Source organism: Pristiophorus japonicus, chromosome 12, assembly GCF_044704955.1.
Source record: "Pristiophorus japonicus isolate sPriJap1 chromosome 12, sPriJap1.hap1, whole genome shotgun sequence".
In the NCBI taxonomy this organism is placed as follows: domain Eukaryota; kingdom Metazoa; phylum Chordata; class Chondrichthyes; family Pristiophoridae; genus Pristiophorus; species Pristiophorus japonicus.
In genome coordinates, this window is record NC_091988.1 from 125,850,620 (window position 1) to 125,870,588 (window position 19,969).

General features: G+C 48.0%; 1 protein-coding gene across 1 annotated transcript in view; it reads left to right on the forward strand.

Annotated features, from left to right (window-relative positions):
- Window positions 1–19,969, forward strand: part of sycp2 (synaptonemal complex protein 2) — a 1,164,109-nt gene that overhangs the window by 378,059 nt on the left and 766,081 nt on the right. The window contains exon 16 of the mRNA XM_070894856.1: window positions 15,420–15,554. Within this exon, the coding sequence (XP_070750957.1) occupies window positions 15,420–15,554 (135 nt within the window). The remainder of the gene's footprint in view (window positions 1–15,419; window positions 15,555–19,969) is intronic.

The window sequence follows — 19,969 nt, forward strand, 5'->3', positions numbered from 1 at the left end:
ATATCTGCTCTCAGCTTGAGAACTGTGATTAATGGAGGGCAAAGGTTAGTAATTGTGATTCAGAAAGTGCAGTTGATCTGTTAGTGAATTGTGGGAGAGTGTTTTCCAGGAGCTGAAGTGGGGTTGGAAGCGGGAGGTGGGGGGGTGGAGGGGCATGCGGGTAGAGAGCGGATACAAGGATGTAGTTGGAGATGGTCTTGTCTGTGACCTGGGCAGGACCGGAATCGATGTCCTAGGGGGAGTTTTTGCTCGTGCTGTTGGGGAGGGGTTAAACTAATATGGCAGGGGGATGGGAACATATGCAGGGAGACAGAGGGAAATAAAATGGGGAAGAAGCAAAAGATAGAAAGGAGAATAGTAAAAGTGGAGGGCAGAGAAACCCAAGGAAAAAATCAAAAAGGGCCACATTACAGCAAAATTCCAAAGGGACAAAGAGTGTTAAAAAGACAAGTCTGAAGGCTCTGTGCCTCAATGCGAGGAGTATTCGTAATAAGGTGGATGAATTAACTGCGCAGGCAGCTATTAACGATTATGATACAATTGGGATTACGGAGATATGGCTCCAGGCTGACCAAGGCTGGGAACTCAACATCCAGGGGTATTCAACATTCAGGAAGGATAGACAGAAAGGAAAAGGAGGTGGGGTAGCGTTGCTGGTTAAAGAGGAAATTAATGCAATAGTAAGAAAGGACATTAGCTTGGATGATGTGGAATCTGTATGGGTAGAGCTGCGGAATACCAAAGAGCAGAAAACGCTAGTGGGAGTTGTGTACAGACCACCAAACAGTAGTAGTGAGGTTAGGGACAACATCAAACAACAAATTAGAGATGCGTGCAATAAATGTACAGCAGTTATCATGGGTGACTTTAATCTACATATAGATTGGGCTAACCAAACTGGTAGCAATACGGTGGAGGAGGATTTACTGGAGTGTATTAGGGATGGTTTTTTAGACCAATATGTCGAGGAACCAATTAGAGGGCAGGCCATCCTAGACTGGGTTATGTGTAATGAGAAAGGACTAATTAGCAATCTTGTTGTGCGAGGCCCCTTGGGAAAGAGTGACCATAATATGGTTGAATTCTTTATTAAGATGGAGAGTGACACAGTTAATTCAGAGACTAGGGTCCTGAACTTAAGGAAAGGTAACTTCGATGGTATGAGACGTGAATTGGCTAGAATAGATTGGTGAATGATACTTAAAAGGTTGACAGTGGATAGGCAATGGCAAACATTTAAAGATCACATGGATGAACTTCAACAATTGTACATCCCTGTCTGGAGTAAAAATAAAAAGGGGAAGGTGGCGGAACCGTGGTTAACAAGGGAAATTAGGGATAGTGTTAAATCCAAGGAAGAGGCATATAAATTGGCGAGAAAAAGCAGCAAACCTGAGGACTGGGAGTAATTTAGAATTCAGCAGAGGAGGACAAAGGGTCTAATTAGGAGGGGGAAAATAGAGTATGAAAGGAAGCTTGCAGGGAACATAAAAACTGACTGCAAAAGCTTCTATAGATAGGTGAAGAGAAAAAGATTAGTGAAGACCAACGTAGGTCCTTTGCAGACAGAATCAGGTGAATTTATAATGGGGAACAAATAAATGGCAGACCAATTGAACAAATACTTTGGATCTGTCTTCATTAAGGAAGACACAAATAACCTTCTGGAAATACTAGGGGTTCGAGGGTCTAGTGAAAAGAAGGAACTGAAGGAAATCCTTATTGGTCAGGAAATTATGTTCGGGAAATTGATGGGATTGAAGGCCGATAAATCCCCGGGGCCTGATAGTCTGCATCCCAGAGTACTTAAGGAAGTGGCCCTAGAAATAGTGGATGCATTGGTAATAATTTTCCAACATTCTATTGACTCTGGATCAGTTCCTATGGACTGGAGGGTAGCTAATGTAACACCAGTTTTTAAAAAAGGAGGGTGAGAGAAAACGGGGAATTATAGACCATCGGTGGTGGGGAAAATGTTGGAATCAATTATTGAAGATGAAATAGCAACGCATTTGGAAAGCGGTGACAGGATCGGTCCAAGTCAGCATGGATTTATGATAGGGAAATCATGCTTGACAAACCTTTTAGAATTTTGAGGATGTAACTAGTAGAGTGGATAAGGGAAAACCAGTGGATGTGGTGTATTTGGACTTTCAAAAGACTTTTGACAAGGTCCCACACAAGAGATTCGTGTGCAAAATTAAAGCACATGGTATTGGGGGTAATGTATTGACGTGGATAGAGAACTGGTTGGCAGACAGGAAGCAGAGAGTCGAGATAAACGGGTCCTTTTCAGAATGGCAGGCAGTGACTAGTGGGGTGCCGCAGGGTTCAGTGCTGGGACCCCAGCTCTTTACAATATACATCAATGATTTAGATGAAGGAATTGAATGTAATATCTCCAAGTTTGCAGATGGCACTAAGCTGGGTGGTGGTGTGAGCTGTGAGGAGGATGCTAAGAGACTGCAGGGTGACTTGGACAGGTTAGTTGAGTGGGCAAATGCATGGCAGATGCATGGCATAATGTGGAAAAATGTGAGGTTTTCCACTTTGGTGGCAATAACACGAAGGCAGAATATTATCTGAATGGAGGCAGATTAGGAAAAGGGAAGGTGCAACGAGACCTGGGTGTCCTAGTACATCAGTCATTGAAGTTTGGCATACAGGTACAGCAGGTGGTGAAGAAGGCAAATGGTATGTTGGCCTTCATAGCGAGGGGATTTGATTATAGGAGCAGGGAGGTCTTACTGCAGTTGTACAGAGCCTTGATGAGACCACACCTAGAATATTGTGTTCAGTTTTGGTCTCCTAATCTGAGGAAGGACATTTTTGCTATTGAGGGAGTGCAGCGAAGGTTCACCAGACTGATTCCTGGGATGGCAGAACTGACATATGAGGAGAGACTGGATCAACTGGGCTTGTATCCACTGGAGTTTAGAAGAATGAGAGGGAATCTCATAGCAACATATAACATTCTGACGGGATTGGACAGGTTAGAAGCAGGAAGAATGTTCCTGGGGAGTTCCAGAACCAAGGGTCACAGTCTAAGAATAAGGGGTAAGCCATTTAGGACCGAGATGAGGAGAAACTTCTTCATTCAGAGAGTGGTTAACCTGTGGAATTCCCTACCTCAGAACGTTGTTGAGACCAGTTCGTTAGATATATTCAAAAGGGAGTTAGATATGGCCCTTACGGCCAAAGGGATCAAGGAGTATGGAGAGAAAGCAGGAAATGAGTACTGAGGTTGTATGATCAGCCATGATCTTATTGAATGGCAGTGCAGGCTCGAAGGGCCGAATGGCCTGCTCCTGCACCTAATTTCTATGTGATTGTGATCATGGGAGTAGAGAGGTCAAGGGAGATAAGCAAGGTCGAGGGGGTGGCCATGGATATGGTCAGGAGAGATTATATGGAGGGCGAGGTTTAGAGTCGACAGGAGGGCAGTGAATTTAGAGTAAAGGGGGCAAGCGGAGCCTGGATGAAGATTAAACACTGAGAATGAGAAGTCACTCCGTGCAGAGGCTGAAGGAGTAAAGGAAGGATGATATCTCAATAAAAGACAAATATAATCGTGGCTGTAGACAACAATTCAGCCACCAAAGTAAGACATCGCTTTTACCAATGTAAACACGAAGGGGCTGCAATTCAGGGTCCGTATAAGGCCAGGTACCACCGTTTTGCCGTGGAATCCAATGGCCGCTGATTTCTGGTCGAATGGCTGTCGCAAACTAAATTAAGCACGGGGGTTTTCTCGCAGTCCCCACATCCACCCTGCCACTGCCGAGCGACAGTAAGTGTGTCATCAGTGCGTGCACTGGCAGGACCCCCTACCTCCATCCATATTCAGCCCGAAAAATCAAATCCCCGCCGAGCGGTGCCCTCAACAGCTTTCTCTGTCGTGCACCTTCTATTCTGACTGCGAGTCCTGGCTGCATGCCAGCCATTAAAGGCAAGGGCCCACTGCCGCGGCCACCATTTTATTTTTTTTGCCGGCCGACTATTGTGCCCCCGGATTTGGCCGGACTGGCAACAGGCAGCCTGTCACCCCATCTTGGGTGCCAGGTCGCTGGCCCGGCCGAAACCCTCCCTGGTGGCCCAGTGGCTGATCCTAAATAATCGGCGATTATCTCCCCTTTAAAGCAGGGGAGCTGCGTGGTGATAGCATCATCATCGCTCCGCTGATGAGTGACAGTGGTGGAGAATCCATCCCGCCCCTCACCAGAACTTAACGCCGCACTTCCGCCCCCTTTATGACCGACTTCCGGTCCGCTCCAAAAAAAACCAAAGAGCTGAATTTCGCAAAAGAGGAGACTTTTTCTGCAACAGCGGTTAAAAACTTTTTTTTAAAAAAAGGTAGGACTGTCAGCTTTCCGGCAGGGCTAAATTTTGGCCACAGAGAGTCAGCATGCAGGTGTAGCTTGCAGGGCACAGTAGAGAATGGTGATTTTAAAGGAGAGCTGAGAGGGGTGGAACAAGGTGAGGTGTTCAAAGGAGCAGAAAGTAGCAGACTAGTAGTGGGTGAGACCAAAGTATGATTTGGTGATAAGGGTCACACTGCCATCGTGACGGTCTAGACGATGGCCAGGCTAGAAGGCGTCATTAAGGGCAAGGTGCCATCCCCAGTCAGCCAAGTTTCCGTCAAGGCCATGACACAGATGCAATCATTCACAATAAGCTGATTGATGGCATAGGCCTTGTTCACAAGTGAACGGACATTCTAGAGGGAGATGCGGAGAGGGGCAGTGATTTTTGATCTGCTGGCAGAATCTAAGGAGTCAGTGATGGGAGGGGTGAGTGGGATGGGAAGGAGATTGTTAAGATTAGCTTTCAGTGGGTGTGCTAGGTGGGAATGTTATTGAGCTTGTAGGACCATCATAGAAATTTACAGCACGGAAGGAGGCCATTTCGGCCCATCATGCCCGTGCCGGCCGACAAAGAGTTATCCAGCCGAAACCCACTTTCCAGCTCTTGGTCCGTAGCCCTGTAGGTTACCAATCACTTTAAATCTATGCCCCCTGGTTGTTGACCCCTCTGCTAAGAGAAATAAGTCCGTCCTATCCACTCTATCTAGGCCCCTCATAATGTTATACACCTCAATCTGATCTCCCTTCAGCCTCCTCTGTCCAAAGAAAACAAACCCAGCTTATCCAATCTCTCCTCATAGCCAAAATTTTCCAGTCCAGGCAACATCCTCGCAAATCTCCTCTCTAATGCAATCACATCTTTCCTGTAATGTGGTTCTTAACTACCTTATCTACCTGGCCCGTTACCTTCAGGGATCTGTGGACATGAACACCAAGGTCCCTTTGTTCCTCTACACTTCTCAGTATCCTACCATTTAATGTGTATTCCCTTGCCTTGTTAGCCCTCCCCAAATGCATTACCTCACATTTCTCCGGATTGATTTCCATTTGCCACTGTTCTGCCCACCTGACCAGTTTATTGATATCTCCCTGAAGTCTACAGCTTTCTTCTTCATTATCAACCATACAGCCGATTTATGTGTCATCTACAAACTTGTTAATCATATACCCATACATTCAAGTCTAAATCATTGAGGGATCTAGTATTGAGCCCTGTGGAAACAACCTTCCAGTCGCAAAAACACCCATTACCCTTTTTTTACGGCCTCTGAGCCAATTTTGTATACAACTTGCCGCTTTGCCCTGGATCCCATGGGCTTTTACTTTCATGACCAGTCTGCCATGTGGGACGTTAGCAAAAGCCTTGCTAAAATCCACATACACTACATCATATGCATTGCTCTCATCGACCCTCCTTGTTACCGCCTCAAAAAATTCACTCAAGTTAGTCAGACATGACCTTCCCTTAGCAAATTCATGCTGACTGTTCTTGATTAATCCATGTCTTTATAAATGAAGATTCCAATAATTTTCCCACCACTGAGGTTAGGCTGACTAGCCTGTAATTACTCGGTCTATCCCTTTCTCCCCTTTTAAACAAAGGTACAATGTTAGCACCACATCTATAGCCAGAGAGGACTGGAAAATGATGGTCAGAGCCTCTGCCATTTCATCTTTTGCTTCTCAACAGCCTGGAATACATTTCATCCAGACCTGGGGACTTATAGACTTTCAAAGCTGCTAAACCCTTACTCTCTCACTATGTTTATTTCATCTAATATTTCACATTCCTCTGTCAGCATCGCCCCTCTCTTTTGTGAAAACAAACGCAAAGTATTAATTAAGAACTGTACCCACGTCTTCCGCCTCCGCACACAGATTATCTTTATGGTCCCTTAATAGGCCCTACTACTTCTTTAGTAATCCTCTTGCTCTCAATGTATTTATAAAACATCTTTGGGTTTTCCTTGATTTTACATGCTAAAATGTTTTCATGATCTCTCCATGCTTTCCTAATTTCCTTTTTAATTGCACCCCTGCACTTTCTATACTCTAGAGTTTCTGCTGTATTGAGCCCTCGGTATCTGTCATATGCTTCCCTTTTTTTCTTTACCCTATCCTGTATGCCCCTTGATGTCCAGGGGGGCTCTAGATTTGTTAGTCCCACCTTTTTTCTTTAAAGGAACATACCTAATCTGAACCCTCACTAGCTCGTCCTTGCTCTGACACTGATTTACCTTCAAGTAGCCGTTTCCGGTCTACTTTGGCTAAATCACATCACGGGGCCAAAATTCAGCCTCCTGAAAAAGCCTCACCGCCGGCAAGCGGTGGAGTTGAATGGCCGCCGATTTGCGATCGAATGGCCGCTGTCAGCGAAATTCACTCTTGGGGTTCCCCCCCGCCTCCTTCCGCCACGGTCTTGTGGATGGGGCCTTAAAGACGTCATCAGAGCGCGCACTCTCCACCCCGGAAGCTATATTCATTATAAAAAGTCGACCTGACGGTGCCCCCGACAGCCTTTTGTGTTGGAACTCTGCCGGCTGGCCGGCTTAAGACTGCCAGCAGAGGTGAAAGTATTGCGTGAATCGCCATATTTTCAGACTTGTCAAAACTTGATAGGATTTGTGAAAACCTTTACTCACTCGCCCTTTTGAGATGGGCATTGAATACTAGTGACCTGGGGGCCTCAATCTGTACTGTACAGAGGCCTCATAGTGAGGGTTGCACCAGCACACGCAATGGGTTCAAAGCTAGCAGGAAAACGCCTTGTGCAGATTGTGCACGGCACGGAGGCACGCAGGAGAAGGCAGCGCCGTCAGCAACGGCTGCAGAGGCAGCAGGCAAGGAAGGCAGCAGACATGGCTGCCCAACATAGAGAAGGGCCTGGAAATGGTGACAGGCCTCAAGGCAGAGAGGTTGGCCAGGAAGGAGCTGGCGTGAGGAGGAGGGTGAGGTATGCTGACCCTCCGCACCAGAGAGTGGGCGATGAGGCAGATGCTTGCCAGCAGCAGTCTGTAGAGGCTGAGGAGCATTAGGAGTATGAGGGAGAAGGCAGCCAGCCAGCTGCCAAAGGAGGGGCCCAGCATCGAGTTTGGGGGAAGGAGGCCCTACCGTGTCAGGGCGTACCGCCATCAGTTTTCCTTCCTGGAGCTCACAGATGACCAATGTCTCCGCAGGCTCCGATTCAGGAAGGACATCCTCAGGGAGCTGTGCAATCTCCTGCACCCAGATCTGCAGCCTCAGATAAGGCTGAGGATAACTCTGAGCGTGGAAACCAAGGTGACCATTGCACTAAACCTTTATGCTACTGGCACTTCTAGTCTGCAACTGTAGACATCTCTTAACATTTCTCAGTTCTCCGCCCATCGCTCCATCCGTCAAGTCACATGCTCTGAACAGGAGAAGAGTGCAATACATTAGTTTCCCGATGAGCAAGGAGAAGCAGATGGAGTGGCAGAGCGGGTTAGTGCAGATTGCGGGGTTCCCCAGTGGGCAGGGGGCCATCGACTGCACTGAGGGCACCGCCGCCGCCACCACCATGATGATGACAAGGAAACTGCCGACCCGTCTCATTGCTGCTCGTTTCTGATGAGTTAATGCCCACATCAAGCCATCATGCCCCTGTGGCTGCCTCATGGGTCTGGGAAGGCTGCTATGTTTCCTGTGTAGAAGCTACAGGTGTCCTGCTAGGACACCCTCGACCAGCTCTGGCCCGGGAAGGGCCGGCCATAGACTGGTCAGAACTCTCCTGGGAGGGTTTAGTCCGCCTTGGCTCGGGCGGCTCCATGCTTGGATGCAATGGCGGAGTGACAAGTCTGGGCCCAGGAATGGTGTGATCCTGAGAGACCACATCATCGTCATCCTGGTCTGAGGAACCTGTGCCACTCCCCGGGGGCAGCAAATTACCACCGGCACCAATCTGAGGGAGCTCAAGTCGGTGTTGTGGCGCTACACCGGAAGGTCCCCCGTGATCCGTGGTGGACCCAGCCACGAAGGCAACACTGAGGTCTCGAGGGGCATCCAGCTGAGACTGCATGAGAGCAGCCACAGTCTCAAAGCCACCAGAGATGACAGCAGTAAGACGCTCCGTGGCCTGTTGCCCAGAGTGGTCAGGAGCGTGGGGAAGTCCGCCTCCCGCACGGTCTCTCTGGGAGTCCACCATCACCTGCACACTGGCAATGATGGGCTCCATGGTGTGTGCAGAGCTGCTAACAATGCGGGAGGCTGACTCCTCCACACTCCTGACCACTTCTGACAGCCTCTCTGACACCCTTGGCACTGCCCTCAACATGTGAGAAGCATGGCCTCCACCCTTCTTTCATAAGCCCCAACATCGATGGGCTCGTCTGAGTCCTCTTCAGCAGAGCTCCCGTACGCACTCATTAGGCCCCGGTGCAACATCTAATGCAGCCCCCTCTGCTATGTCTAATAGATCGGACCACATACTCCTAGTATCTGAGCTGGCGCGTGTGACTGTAGGAAGCAGTGACGCACTGCTGCCTCACTTCCTCCGCCTCATCTGACATGGTGCCAACAGATGGTGTGGGCTCCAGAGTGTCATCCAGGCTCACGCCCCCAATGTCCTCTAGCGTGTCAGGATGGCCATGGCTGTCATTGCCTTCTTGGCTGTCCTCCAGGCTTTGCCTCACTGTCTAGGTCATCCTCTCCCTGGCCTCGGCTGCCACTGCCCTCAAGGCTGTTGCCCTGCCTTGGCCTCCCATTCGTACCAGCGCGAGGACCCTTGCCTTAGCTCTCACTCGCCCTCTTATCTGCAAGCATAAATGGCACAAGGACTGCCGTGAGGAGGAGGTAGGGAATTGACGCATGGAGCACATTTTCAGCAGGACAGACACAGTAGGCGCTGGCTCTTTCAGGGAGAGAGAGCATTAAAAGAGGGCCTTCACTTACCCATGCTGCCCACAGAGGGATCGGCAGTAGCGGAGGCCACTGGGAAGGCAGCATGTCTGCCCACTAGTGCCTGGACCCTCTCACCCAATGTTGTGAGGACCTGTATCTCAGCCTCACCACCACCACTAGTCCTTCTTTGCTCCATGTGGTTGTGAGCAGCCTTGACCTGCAAAACAAAGAATGCTTGCTGAGTTGCAGTGTCATGAGGCTTCAGAAGTGAGTGCACAAGGGTGTGTCCCTGACATGCAGCTGTAACTGTGACATGGAAGGGAGTCTCCATTGCGAAAACGCACACATATACATATATATAGGCCTCAACAATGAAATGCTGCTTCAGTGACTATATAGTGAAGGTGGGAAATAAGAGAAGGATGAAGGAGAGGCTCGCAGATGAAGGTCAGCAGTGGGTGAAACAGGTACTCACTTTTTATCAGAAAATGATGTCGTTCATCCTTTTCCGGCATTGAGTGGAGGTGCGATCATGAATGGAGGTCCCTGATACCTCCACAGCTATCTCTCTCCAAGCATTAGTAAAAACTTCCCGTACAGGACACACCTCCTCCCCTCCACAACCTGCATGAGTGTTTCCGGTTTGGCATCAGAAGATCGGGTTATCCTCCTTCCTACTGGTGCAGCAGCCATGGCCTTCACTGAAAAGCCTTCCCTACTCAGGGCCGAGGCCTTTAAGGCGGCCAGGGACCAGCTGGCTGGTTAGCAGCAAATTACCAGTCAGTGAATTTCACGGTCCAAAGGCTGCTCCCCACCCACACCGCGGTAAAGTGCCGATTCCTGACGGACAATACCGCTGGCCGCCATTTTTTTTACAAATAAAACTGAATTTCGATTGAATGCCCGCCGCAACCATTGGTAATGGCAACCAAAAAGCAGTAGATGCGCCCCGTTTTGGATGGACCTGAATTTATACCCCCTCAGCTGTTCCCCAATTGAGAACTTTTATTCATGTTCTATCTTTTTCCTTTTCCATAACTACCCTAAATCTAACTGAATTATGGTCACGAGCACCAAAATGCTCTCCCACTGATACCCCTTCCACCTGCCCAGCTTCATTCCCTAAAACTATGTCCAGAACCGCCCCCTCTCTTGTTAGACTTGCTGCATACTGGCTAAAACAGTTCTCCTGAATGTATTTTAGGAATTCTGCTCCCACTTTACTTTTCACCCTAATTCTATCCCAGTTAATATTAGGGTAGTTGAAATCCCCTATTATTATTGCCTTATAGCTTTTGCACTTTTCAGAAATGTGCCTACATATTTGTTCTTCTATCTCCCTCTGACTGTTTAGGGTCTCTAGTACACTCTCAGCAGTGTATCGCCCCTTTTTTGTTCTTCAGTTCAACCCATATGGTCTCATTTGATAATCCCTCTAACATATCATCCCTCCTCACAGCTGATTGTTTCTTTAATCAATACTGCGACCCCCCTCCTTTTTTTAATCCCCCTCTCTATTCCGTCTGAAAATCCTGTAACCAGGAATGTTGAGCTGCCATACCTGCCCTTCTTTCAGCCATGACTCAGTAATAGCTATAATATCATACTCCCAAGTGTCTATCTGTGCCCTCAGCTCATGTGCCTTATTCCCTATACTCCTTACATTGAAGTATGTACCATTTAGCACTGTCAAACTCCCTTGTCTATTTACTAGCCTCTGTTTCCTCTGGTTTCCAAATTCACTTTCTAATTTTCTGCTTTCCAATTCCAGCTTTGCTTCTCTCCCTTCTGAATCTACTCTCAGGTTCCCATCCCCCTGCCAAGTTAGTTTAAACCCTCCCCAACAGCACTAGTAAATCCCCCTGCGAGGATATCGGTCCCAGCTCTATTGAGGTGCAACCCTTCTGGCTTGTACAGGCCCCACCTCCTCCAGAAACGGTCCCAATGCTTCAGAAATCTAAAGCCCTCCACCATCTGTGCAGCCATGAATTCACCTGCTCTATCCTCCTATTTCTGTACTCACTAGCATGTGGCACCGGGAGTAATCCGGAGATTACTGCCTTACTACTCCTCATCCCTCTTTCTACCTATTTCATTGGTCCCGATATGGACCATGACCTCTGGCTGTTCACCCTCCCCCACTCAATGTCCTGTAGCCGCTCAGTTACATCTTTGACCCTGGCACCAGGGAGACAACGTATCATCCTGGAGTCACGTCTGCGGCCGCAGAAACGCCAGTCTGCTCCCCTAACTATCGAATCTCCTACCTCTATTGCTCTTCCTCTCATCTTCCTCCCCCCCCGTGCAGCTGAGCCAGCTGTGGTGCCATGAACTTGGCTCTGGCTGCACTCCCCAGAGGAACCATCGCTCCCACCAGTACTCAAAACAGAATATTGATTGGAGAGCGAGATGCACTCGGGGGACTTCTGCACTACCTGCCTGGACCTTCTCTTCTGTCTGGTGGTCACCCATTCCCTCTCTGCCGGCGCACTCTTAAGCTGCAGGGTGACCACCTCCTGAAATGTACTATCCACGAAGTTCTCAGCCTCGCGGATGCACCAGTGACTCCAGCCGCTGCTCAAGCTTCGAAACACGGATCTCGAGCTGCCGTAGCTGGTGTCACTTCCTGCACAAGTGGTCGTCCAGGCCACGAGAAGCGTCCAGGACTTCCCACACGGCACAGGATGTGTATTCCACGGGACTGAGCTGCCCTACCATGCCTCTGTTTAATAGACTATTAACTAACTTAGCAGAAATAAACTTGAAACAAAAGCACTCACCAGCTACTCACCAATCAGCTCCTTCCCTTGTGCCAACATCACTTTATTTACACCGACGTCACTCTTTCGAATTGTGCCTCTGTTGCGTTGCTCCTGCTCAGGTCTGCCTCCTCCGGTCTCAGGCCTACATTCTCCGCACTCTTTATTTGTTCTGCCTCCCACTCTGCTTCCACTCAGGTCCGCAGGAGGAATGACGAGTGCCTTATGCGACCAGTTGGAGACTGCTGAGTGAGTCATTAAAGTAGTTGTGGACGTATTCAAAGGGGATTCAAGCCTGGGGCTACAACAGGAGAATAGGAAAGCAAAGTAGTGCCAGAATGGGTTAGAGATTTGGTAGTCAATGTACCCAAGAGGGAAGAAATTGAAGGTGGCTTGATAGAGTGAGAGTTAACAGAAAAGAAAGGAGGCAGGAGAAAAGGACCCAAGAGGGGTCACGAGAGAAATAAAGTGAAGGAACGGCAATCAAAATGCATATGAGAATGGACAATAACTCAAGGGAGTCAATAGACAGTGGGTATTCTGATTGCCAAGGAACCAGCCCGTTACTCTATTTTCATCTGCAAAATTGAGGTATAGATGACTTTCTCAGAGTGAACACTGCTCTTTTACCACTTATGACTGGGTGTCTTATAATTTCCATTGTATGGTGTTGATGGTTCCACACAGTTGGGCATTTTTGATATAATAATTTGCCTGTTCATATTAAGGACTTCCCTGTTGGAAGGAGCCTGAAGGGCTGCCTGGGTCCCATCTATAACTCCATGCACACTGGGAAATCCCGCCATGTTGTAGAATTTGAGAGTTCTAGCCTGGCCATCAATGGCTTACATTGGAAAGTTGATATAGCCGTTGAATTGCACAAACAGGAGATCTGTCACTTGCTGGATGTACCAAAGACTCCTGGATGTTCATGTGTCACCCGTGCCAGTGTCAAATGACCATGGTGTAAAGAAGGTGAATGCAGTGGTAATGCTGATTGTTACAAGGTGGGCTGTCCTTGCCATGGATTGGCAGATGGTCATCCTCCAGTAAGACGCAAAGCTCTTTTATCACTTCCCTGAAAAAACAAGGTTGTTGAAGACAGTGCTGCTCAGTTAGGTGCAAAAATGTTCTGTGGGTTCACTAAATCTGCACGTAGCAGATGCCGATGTCCTCGTGCTATCTAAGCTCCCTTGTATCCAGACTGGCTTCATAATCCATCTTGTCTTCTAAATGAGCTAGGTAAAGGGGGAAATAAAAACACCATTGGGCGCTGAGGATTCAGGTTTTTGAAATGATCCCTTTGAAACAATAAATTGATCTTGCCTGAAAAATGGTGAAGCCTAAGTCCTGGTTTTATGGGTGGACATCTCCTCTGATCTGTGACCAGCGGAACTGTCATCATCATAGGCAGTCCCTTGAAATCGAGGAAGACTTGCTTCCACTCTAAAAGTGAATTCTCAGGTGACTGACACAGTCCAATGCAGGAATTACAGTCTCTGTCACAGGTAGGACAGACAGTGGTGAAGGAAAGGGTGGGTGGGGAATCTGGTTTGCCGCACGCTCCTTCTGCTGCTGCGCTTGTTTTCAACATGCTCTTGGTGACAAGACTCGAGAAACTCACGCCCTCCCGGAAGCTCTTCCTCCACTTAGGGCAGTCTTTGGCCAGGGACTCCCAGGTGACAGTGGGGATGTTGCAGTTTAACAAGGAGGCTTTGAGGGTGTCCTTGAAATGTTTCCTCTGTCCACCTGGGGCTCGCTTGCTGTGTAGGAGTTCCGAGTAGAACGCTTGCTTTGGGAGTCTTCTGTCCGGCATGTGGACAATGTGGCCCGCCCAACGGAGCTGGTCAAGTGTGGTCAGTGCTTTGATGCTGGGGATGTTGGCCTGATCGAGGACGCTAATGTTGGTGCGTCTATCCTCCCAGGGGATTTTCAGGATTCGTTGGTGGTATTTCTCCAGTGATTTGAGGTGTCTACTGTATATGGTCCATGTCTCTGAGCCATACAGGAGGGCGGGTATCACTACAGCCCTGTAGACCATAAACTTGGTGCCAGATTTGAGGGCCTGATCCTCAAACACTCTCTTCCTCAGGTGACCGAAGGCGGCGCTGGCACACTGGAGGCAGTGTTGGACCTCGTCATCGATGTCTGCCCTTGTTGATAGTCGGCTCCCAGGGTATGGAAATTGGTCCACGTTGTACAAGGCCGCGCCGTGGATCTTGTTGACCGGGCGGGTGGGGGGGCGGGAGGGAGGGGCAGTGTTGTGTGGCGGGGTCAGATCGGTTGAGGACCTTTGTCTTACGGATGTTTAGTGTAAGGCCCATGCTTTCGTATGCCTCAGTGACGATGGCTTGGTAGTTCAGCCTTTGAATGTGCGCAGATGCAAGCGTCGTTCGCATACTGTAGTTCGACGACAAAGGATAGGACGGTCTTGGATCTAGCCTGAAGGCGACGAAGGTTGAACAGTTTCCCACTGGTTCTATAGTTTAGTTCCACTCCAACGGGGAGCTTGTTGAGTGTGAGATGGAGCATTGCAACGAGGAAGATTGAGAAGAGAGTTGGTGCAATGACACAACCCTGTTTGACCCCAGTCCGGACATGGACTGGGTTGGTGGTGGATTCGTTGGTCAGGATCACGGCCCGCATGTCGTTGTGGAGCAGGTGGAGGATGGTGACAAACTTTTGGGGGCAGCCGAAACGGAGTTGGACGCCCCATAGTCCCTTGCGGTTGACAGTGTCAAAGGCCTTTGTGAGGTCAAAGAAGGCCATGTACAAGGGTTGGTGCTGTTCACTGCATTTCTCTTGCAGTTGTCGTGCCGTGAAGATACTGTCCGATGTACTCCGTAGCGGATGGAATCCGCACTGTGACTCCGGGAGGAGCTCCTTAGCCACAGGGAGAAGATGATTGAGGAGGGTTCTAGCGATGACTTTCCCAGTGGCTGATAACAAGGAGATTCCTCTGTAGTTGCCGCAGTCAGACCTGTCCCCTTTTTTAAAGACGGAAATGTAGAACGTGTTGATTGGAGGAAAGAGTGATGTCAGATGGCTGGTATTTCCATCATATTTGAATGATTGTGCCTATTTCAAGTATTCCTAATCGCTGGTGAAGCAGGAGCTAGCAGGATAATCAAACTCTTTTAAATATTGATGAGCCAAGAAAATCGTCTTTCCCAATGCAGGACAGATTGTTAGTTACCTATTTTTTCTTCTTTCATGATGAAATTCTGACTCAAATAATCTTTCCACTGAATCTTTGCAAAGATGCCTGACTTCGATGATAGGTTTTGTGTGAGAAGCAATATGTTACAATAGATACAATGTATATGGGAATATGGATAAGCTCAAATAAAATGTAATTATCCAATTAATTTAGAGCAAATTACAAGAAGAAAGTTATAAGGGAGACCCATTGATTTATATTACATTCTGAAAATGACAGGTGTTGGTTGCTGAAAGCCAACTTTCATCACCGTGCAATAAAGAAACAGGAAGTGAAAAAAAACTCCACTCCAAGGCAGGATGCTTACCAGGCACGGGCACCAACCCTGAGCAGGCCTCAGTGTATCCAGCAAAGGCAAGTCTTTCATATTCTGCTTAGTCTACTATGTTGTAAGTAACTTTTGTGTTACTTGTGTTACTTAATACTGTTACTTTAAGAATGATGAATTTCCCGACTGCCGTAACAGTAACAGCAGGAGGGCTCACCCCAGATCCATTAAGGACTCCTTGGTTCTCCCCAGTCCTGTCTCCTGGCAATTGCAAGGAAAATCCCCAACACCAGCATCTCCGATCTTCAATCAAGAGGAAACCCGGATCTACCCTCCCATCACAAAGCCAGGGTATCCCCTCCACCCCCTGACTGCCAGGGACCATTCCCGGCTGGGAATTCCCACTGCCAGATTCCCGCTTCGGACCTCCGGCCAGGTAGTAAATCTTTACTTAAATGAGGCCTTGCTGTTCAGATTGGCAAGTCCTCCACATCCTCAGCCTTGGCCGCTGCGGTTCATTGCCCGCTGCCGGCTCCCCTGCACATTCCCGCCCCCTTGTGAAAATCAAGGCCCTGGTGTTAGAGGAAATATAGCAGCATGGATAGAAAGGTGATTGTCAGGCAGGAAACAAAGAGTAAATGGGTGTTGTTTAGATTGCAGAAGGATTGCAATGGTATACACTAGGATCAGTGTTGGGCCCATTTTTGTTCTTGATAAATGTAACTGATTTTGACTTAACCATAGGGAGCACAAGCTCAAAATTTGCTGAGAACTGAAAAGTAGAAGGTTTGGCAAACAGCTAGGAGGAGTGTAAAAAACTTCAAGAAGACTAAACCAATTTAATGGGATGGGCAGGTGGCAGATGACATTTAATATGGAGAACTGTGAAATAATACATTTTGGGAGGAAAGTCAAGAATGGGAGTATACAGACAATGGAAAGATAGTGAAGGGTGTGGATTCACAGAGAGACCGAGGGGTTCAAATAAAAAGCCCCAGATTAGTCTCTGCAGTGAGATAGATCCATAAAAAGGACAGCAGCATTTTAGGTTTTATTAATAGGAGGATTGAGCAGAAGAGTAAAGATATACTGATATGTTTGTAACACACATTGATTGGGCCACAGTTTTGGACGCACCTTTATATAAAGGACAGTAAAACCAGAGGGAGTATTCAGAGTGGTGCTCGGAGTGAGAAACTATAGTTATGATAAGAGACTTCAAATACTCGGCTATTTCTGTTGGCGAAGAGAAGGTTAAAAGGAGGCAACTGAAGGCATGGCCGGCAATGATGGAGCAATGAAATTCAAGGAAGCACTTAAGAGCACACTTACAGCAATATGAGTTTACTAGAGAATTCAACACATTACAGTTCCCGAGCTCAGGCTTGGGAGAGGCATTAATGGCCGATCTGGTCTCATTGAATTCTGAGCCATCTCTCCTCCCCTTTTTATACATTTTCTACATGAGAATAGCATTACCTCATTCAATGAGGGGCAATAACTTCAGTTTTAATAAGAATCACTCCCCACACTTTATCATGGCTTCACCTTGACTGAGCTGTCAATCAAATCATTCAACTGGTGTCAGTTGCAAAGAGATTAATGAACAGAGGCTCCCTACAGGGGACATTATCACTTGCTTTGCACAGATGTAACCTTGTCCTGGCAGGACAGCTGAGCGATCAATGGGGTCTTGCCATTGGATAAAGGCCTAGCTCTGTCAAGCCCGTGTGGTGGCTGGAGTGCAACGGCCATCGCACGTTTTTAAAAATCCACGCACAGGCATCTTCCACCTTTCAACATGCAGTTCGGGATCTGGAATATTGGGTCCTTCATTGAAACACCTTTGAACTCATCCCATTTTGGCATGGAAGCAAGTCATCCTCAATTCAAAGGACTGCCTAAGAGAGAAGAAGAAAAGGAGATATAGTCAAAGATTAAAAAAAAATGATGGGTTTCACTGTGGGCTAAAAATTCCGACGCTTAAAAACTTCAGAAATCAGTTGCCCAGTTTGAGTTCTACCAGGACCACTCGGCTCCAGACCTCATTACAGCCATGGGACAAACATGAACAAAAGTGCTGAAATCCAGAGGTGAGGGTAGAGTGCCTGCTCTTGATATCAAGGCTGCATTTGACCGAGTGTGGTATCAAGGAGCCCTAGTAAAATTGAAGTCAAAACTCTTGACTGGCTGGAGTCACACCTAGCACAAAGGAAGATAGTTGTAGTTGTTGGAGGTCAATTATCACAGCCCCAGGACATCGTTGCAGTGTCCTAGGCCCAACCATCTTCAGCTGCTTCATCAATGACCTTCCCTCCATCATAAGGTCAGAAGTGGGGATAATTGCACAGTGTTCAGTTCCATCTGCAACTCCTCAGATAATGGAGCAGTCCGTGTCCACATGCAGCAAGACCTGGACAACATTCAGGCTTGGGCTGATAAGTGGCAAGTAATATTCGTGTCACACAAGTGCCAGGCAATGATTATCTCCAACAACTAAGAGTCTAATCACCGTCCCTTGACATTCAACGGTTTTACCATCGCCAAATCCCCCACCATCAACATTCTGGGAGTCACCATTGACCAGAAACTTAACTGGACCAGCCACATAAATACTGTGGCTACAAGAGTGGGTCAGAGGCTGGGTATTCTGCGGCGAGTGTCTCAGTTCCTGACTCCCCAAAGCCTTTCCACCATCTACAAGGCACAAGTCAGGAGTGTGATGGAATACTCTCCACTTGCCTGGATGAGTGCAGCTCCAACAACACTCAAGAAGCTCGACACCATCCAGGACAAAGCAGCTCGCTTGATTGGCACGCTGCCCACCACCTTCAACATTCACTCCCTCCACCACTGGCGCACCGTGGCTGCAGTGTGTACCATCTACAAGATGCACTGCAGCAACTCGCCAAGGCTTCTTCGGCAGCACCTCCCAAACCCATGACCTCTACCACCTAGAAGGACCAGGGCAGCAGGCGCATGGGAACACCACCACCTCCACGTTCCCCTCCCAGTCACACACCATCCTGACTTGCAAATATATCGGCCATTCCTTCATCGTCGCTGGGTCACAATCCTGGAACTCCCTCTCTAACAGCACTGTGGGAGCACCTTCACCACATGGACTGCAGTGGTTTAAGAAGGCGGCTCACCACCACCTTCTCGAGGGGCAATTAGGGATGGGCAATAAATGCCGGCCTTGCCAGCAACGTCCACTACCCAGGAACAATTTTTTTTTTAATTACCTCAGACCACTGGTCAAGGTCAGTGAAGGCATCTTCAAAAACTGTTTCCTACCAACTGCAGCACTAGCCTCACACATTTCTTTATACATGACTCCCCACCCCCTGTCCCTGCCAATCACTTACTTACTAACACTTTGTACCAATAATGAGGCACACCTCATTCCTAGCTTCACCTCACATCCTTGAGGAAATGCTGCTGGTAATTCTTGACACGGTTATGGCTGAGCCCTTGGCCAGCGACAAGGCTGAAAGGATACAAGATGCTGGTATCCTCATATGTTAACCTCATTCTCGCGTGCAACTCTTGTTTTCGCACCCTCCCCTCACCATAGCTCCACTCTTGTGCTTTCCTCATTTCTCACATCCAAGAAATTCGGACTGCCCAGCCAGTGGTTGACCAAGAAGGGGGCGAGGAGAGTGAAAAAGAAGAAACGGCGTCACTGAAATTGACACTCCCAGATCGACCAGCAAGGCCATTTGCAGTGTCCCCCACTGAAAGTCAGCAGCCTTCCACCAGTCCTGCTGCAGCCACTGGGGTAGCACTGCATGACATCAGAAGGATAAGCAAAAGGCACACACAAGACAGTAACTAAGAGAATGCATAAAAGGTGGAGTTAATTTCTTCTTGTCATATCAGTCATAGAGATGTGTAAAGTTGGATTGGAAAGTTTGCTTTGTGCTGGCTTTTATTTCAGCATTGTGGCCAAGAGGACGCTGTGATAGTCAGTAACAGAGTGAAGGGAAGGTGTGGGACTGATGATGAAAGTGGAATTGGGGATATGGTCACTGGTTCTGCAAGCGGATGATTTCCTCCCGGATATCCCGGTAAGAAAGTGGCTGTCTGGGTTGCATCCTTCGTTCTGCTTTCTCCTCTTCTGCTTCTTCCCTTTGTGAGCGAATGCTGTAAATCTGAAATTACAGCATGAAATGCTGGAAATACTCAGCAGGTCTGGGAGGTGAACTCTGTTTCTCTCTCCGTGGATGCTATCTGACCTGCTGAGTATTTTCCAGCATTTCTGTATTCTCAGAGACCATTCTTTATCGTCCAAGGTCCTGCAAGCATCCAGCAGCACCCTTTACACACTTGGAAACATTTTTAATGTGTATTGCACCAAGCTACTACTTCAATAAAATTTTAAAAATCCAGTCCATAGCTTCAATGCAAACTTACCTAAATGATGTGTGTGTCTGTGCTGACAACATCTCTGTCAGTCTGCTGAACACTCGATTTTCAGAGCGAACTTAGGTCCCAGCAC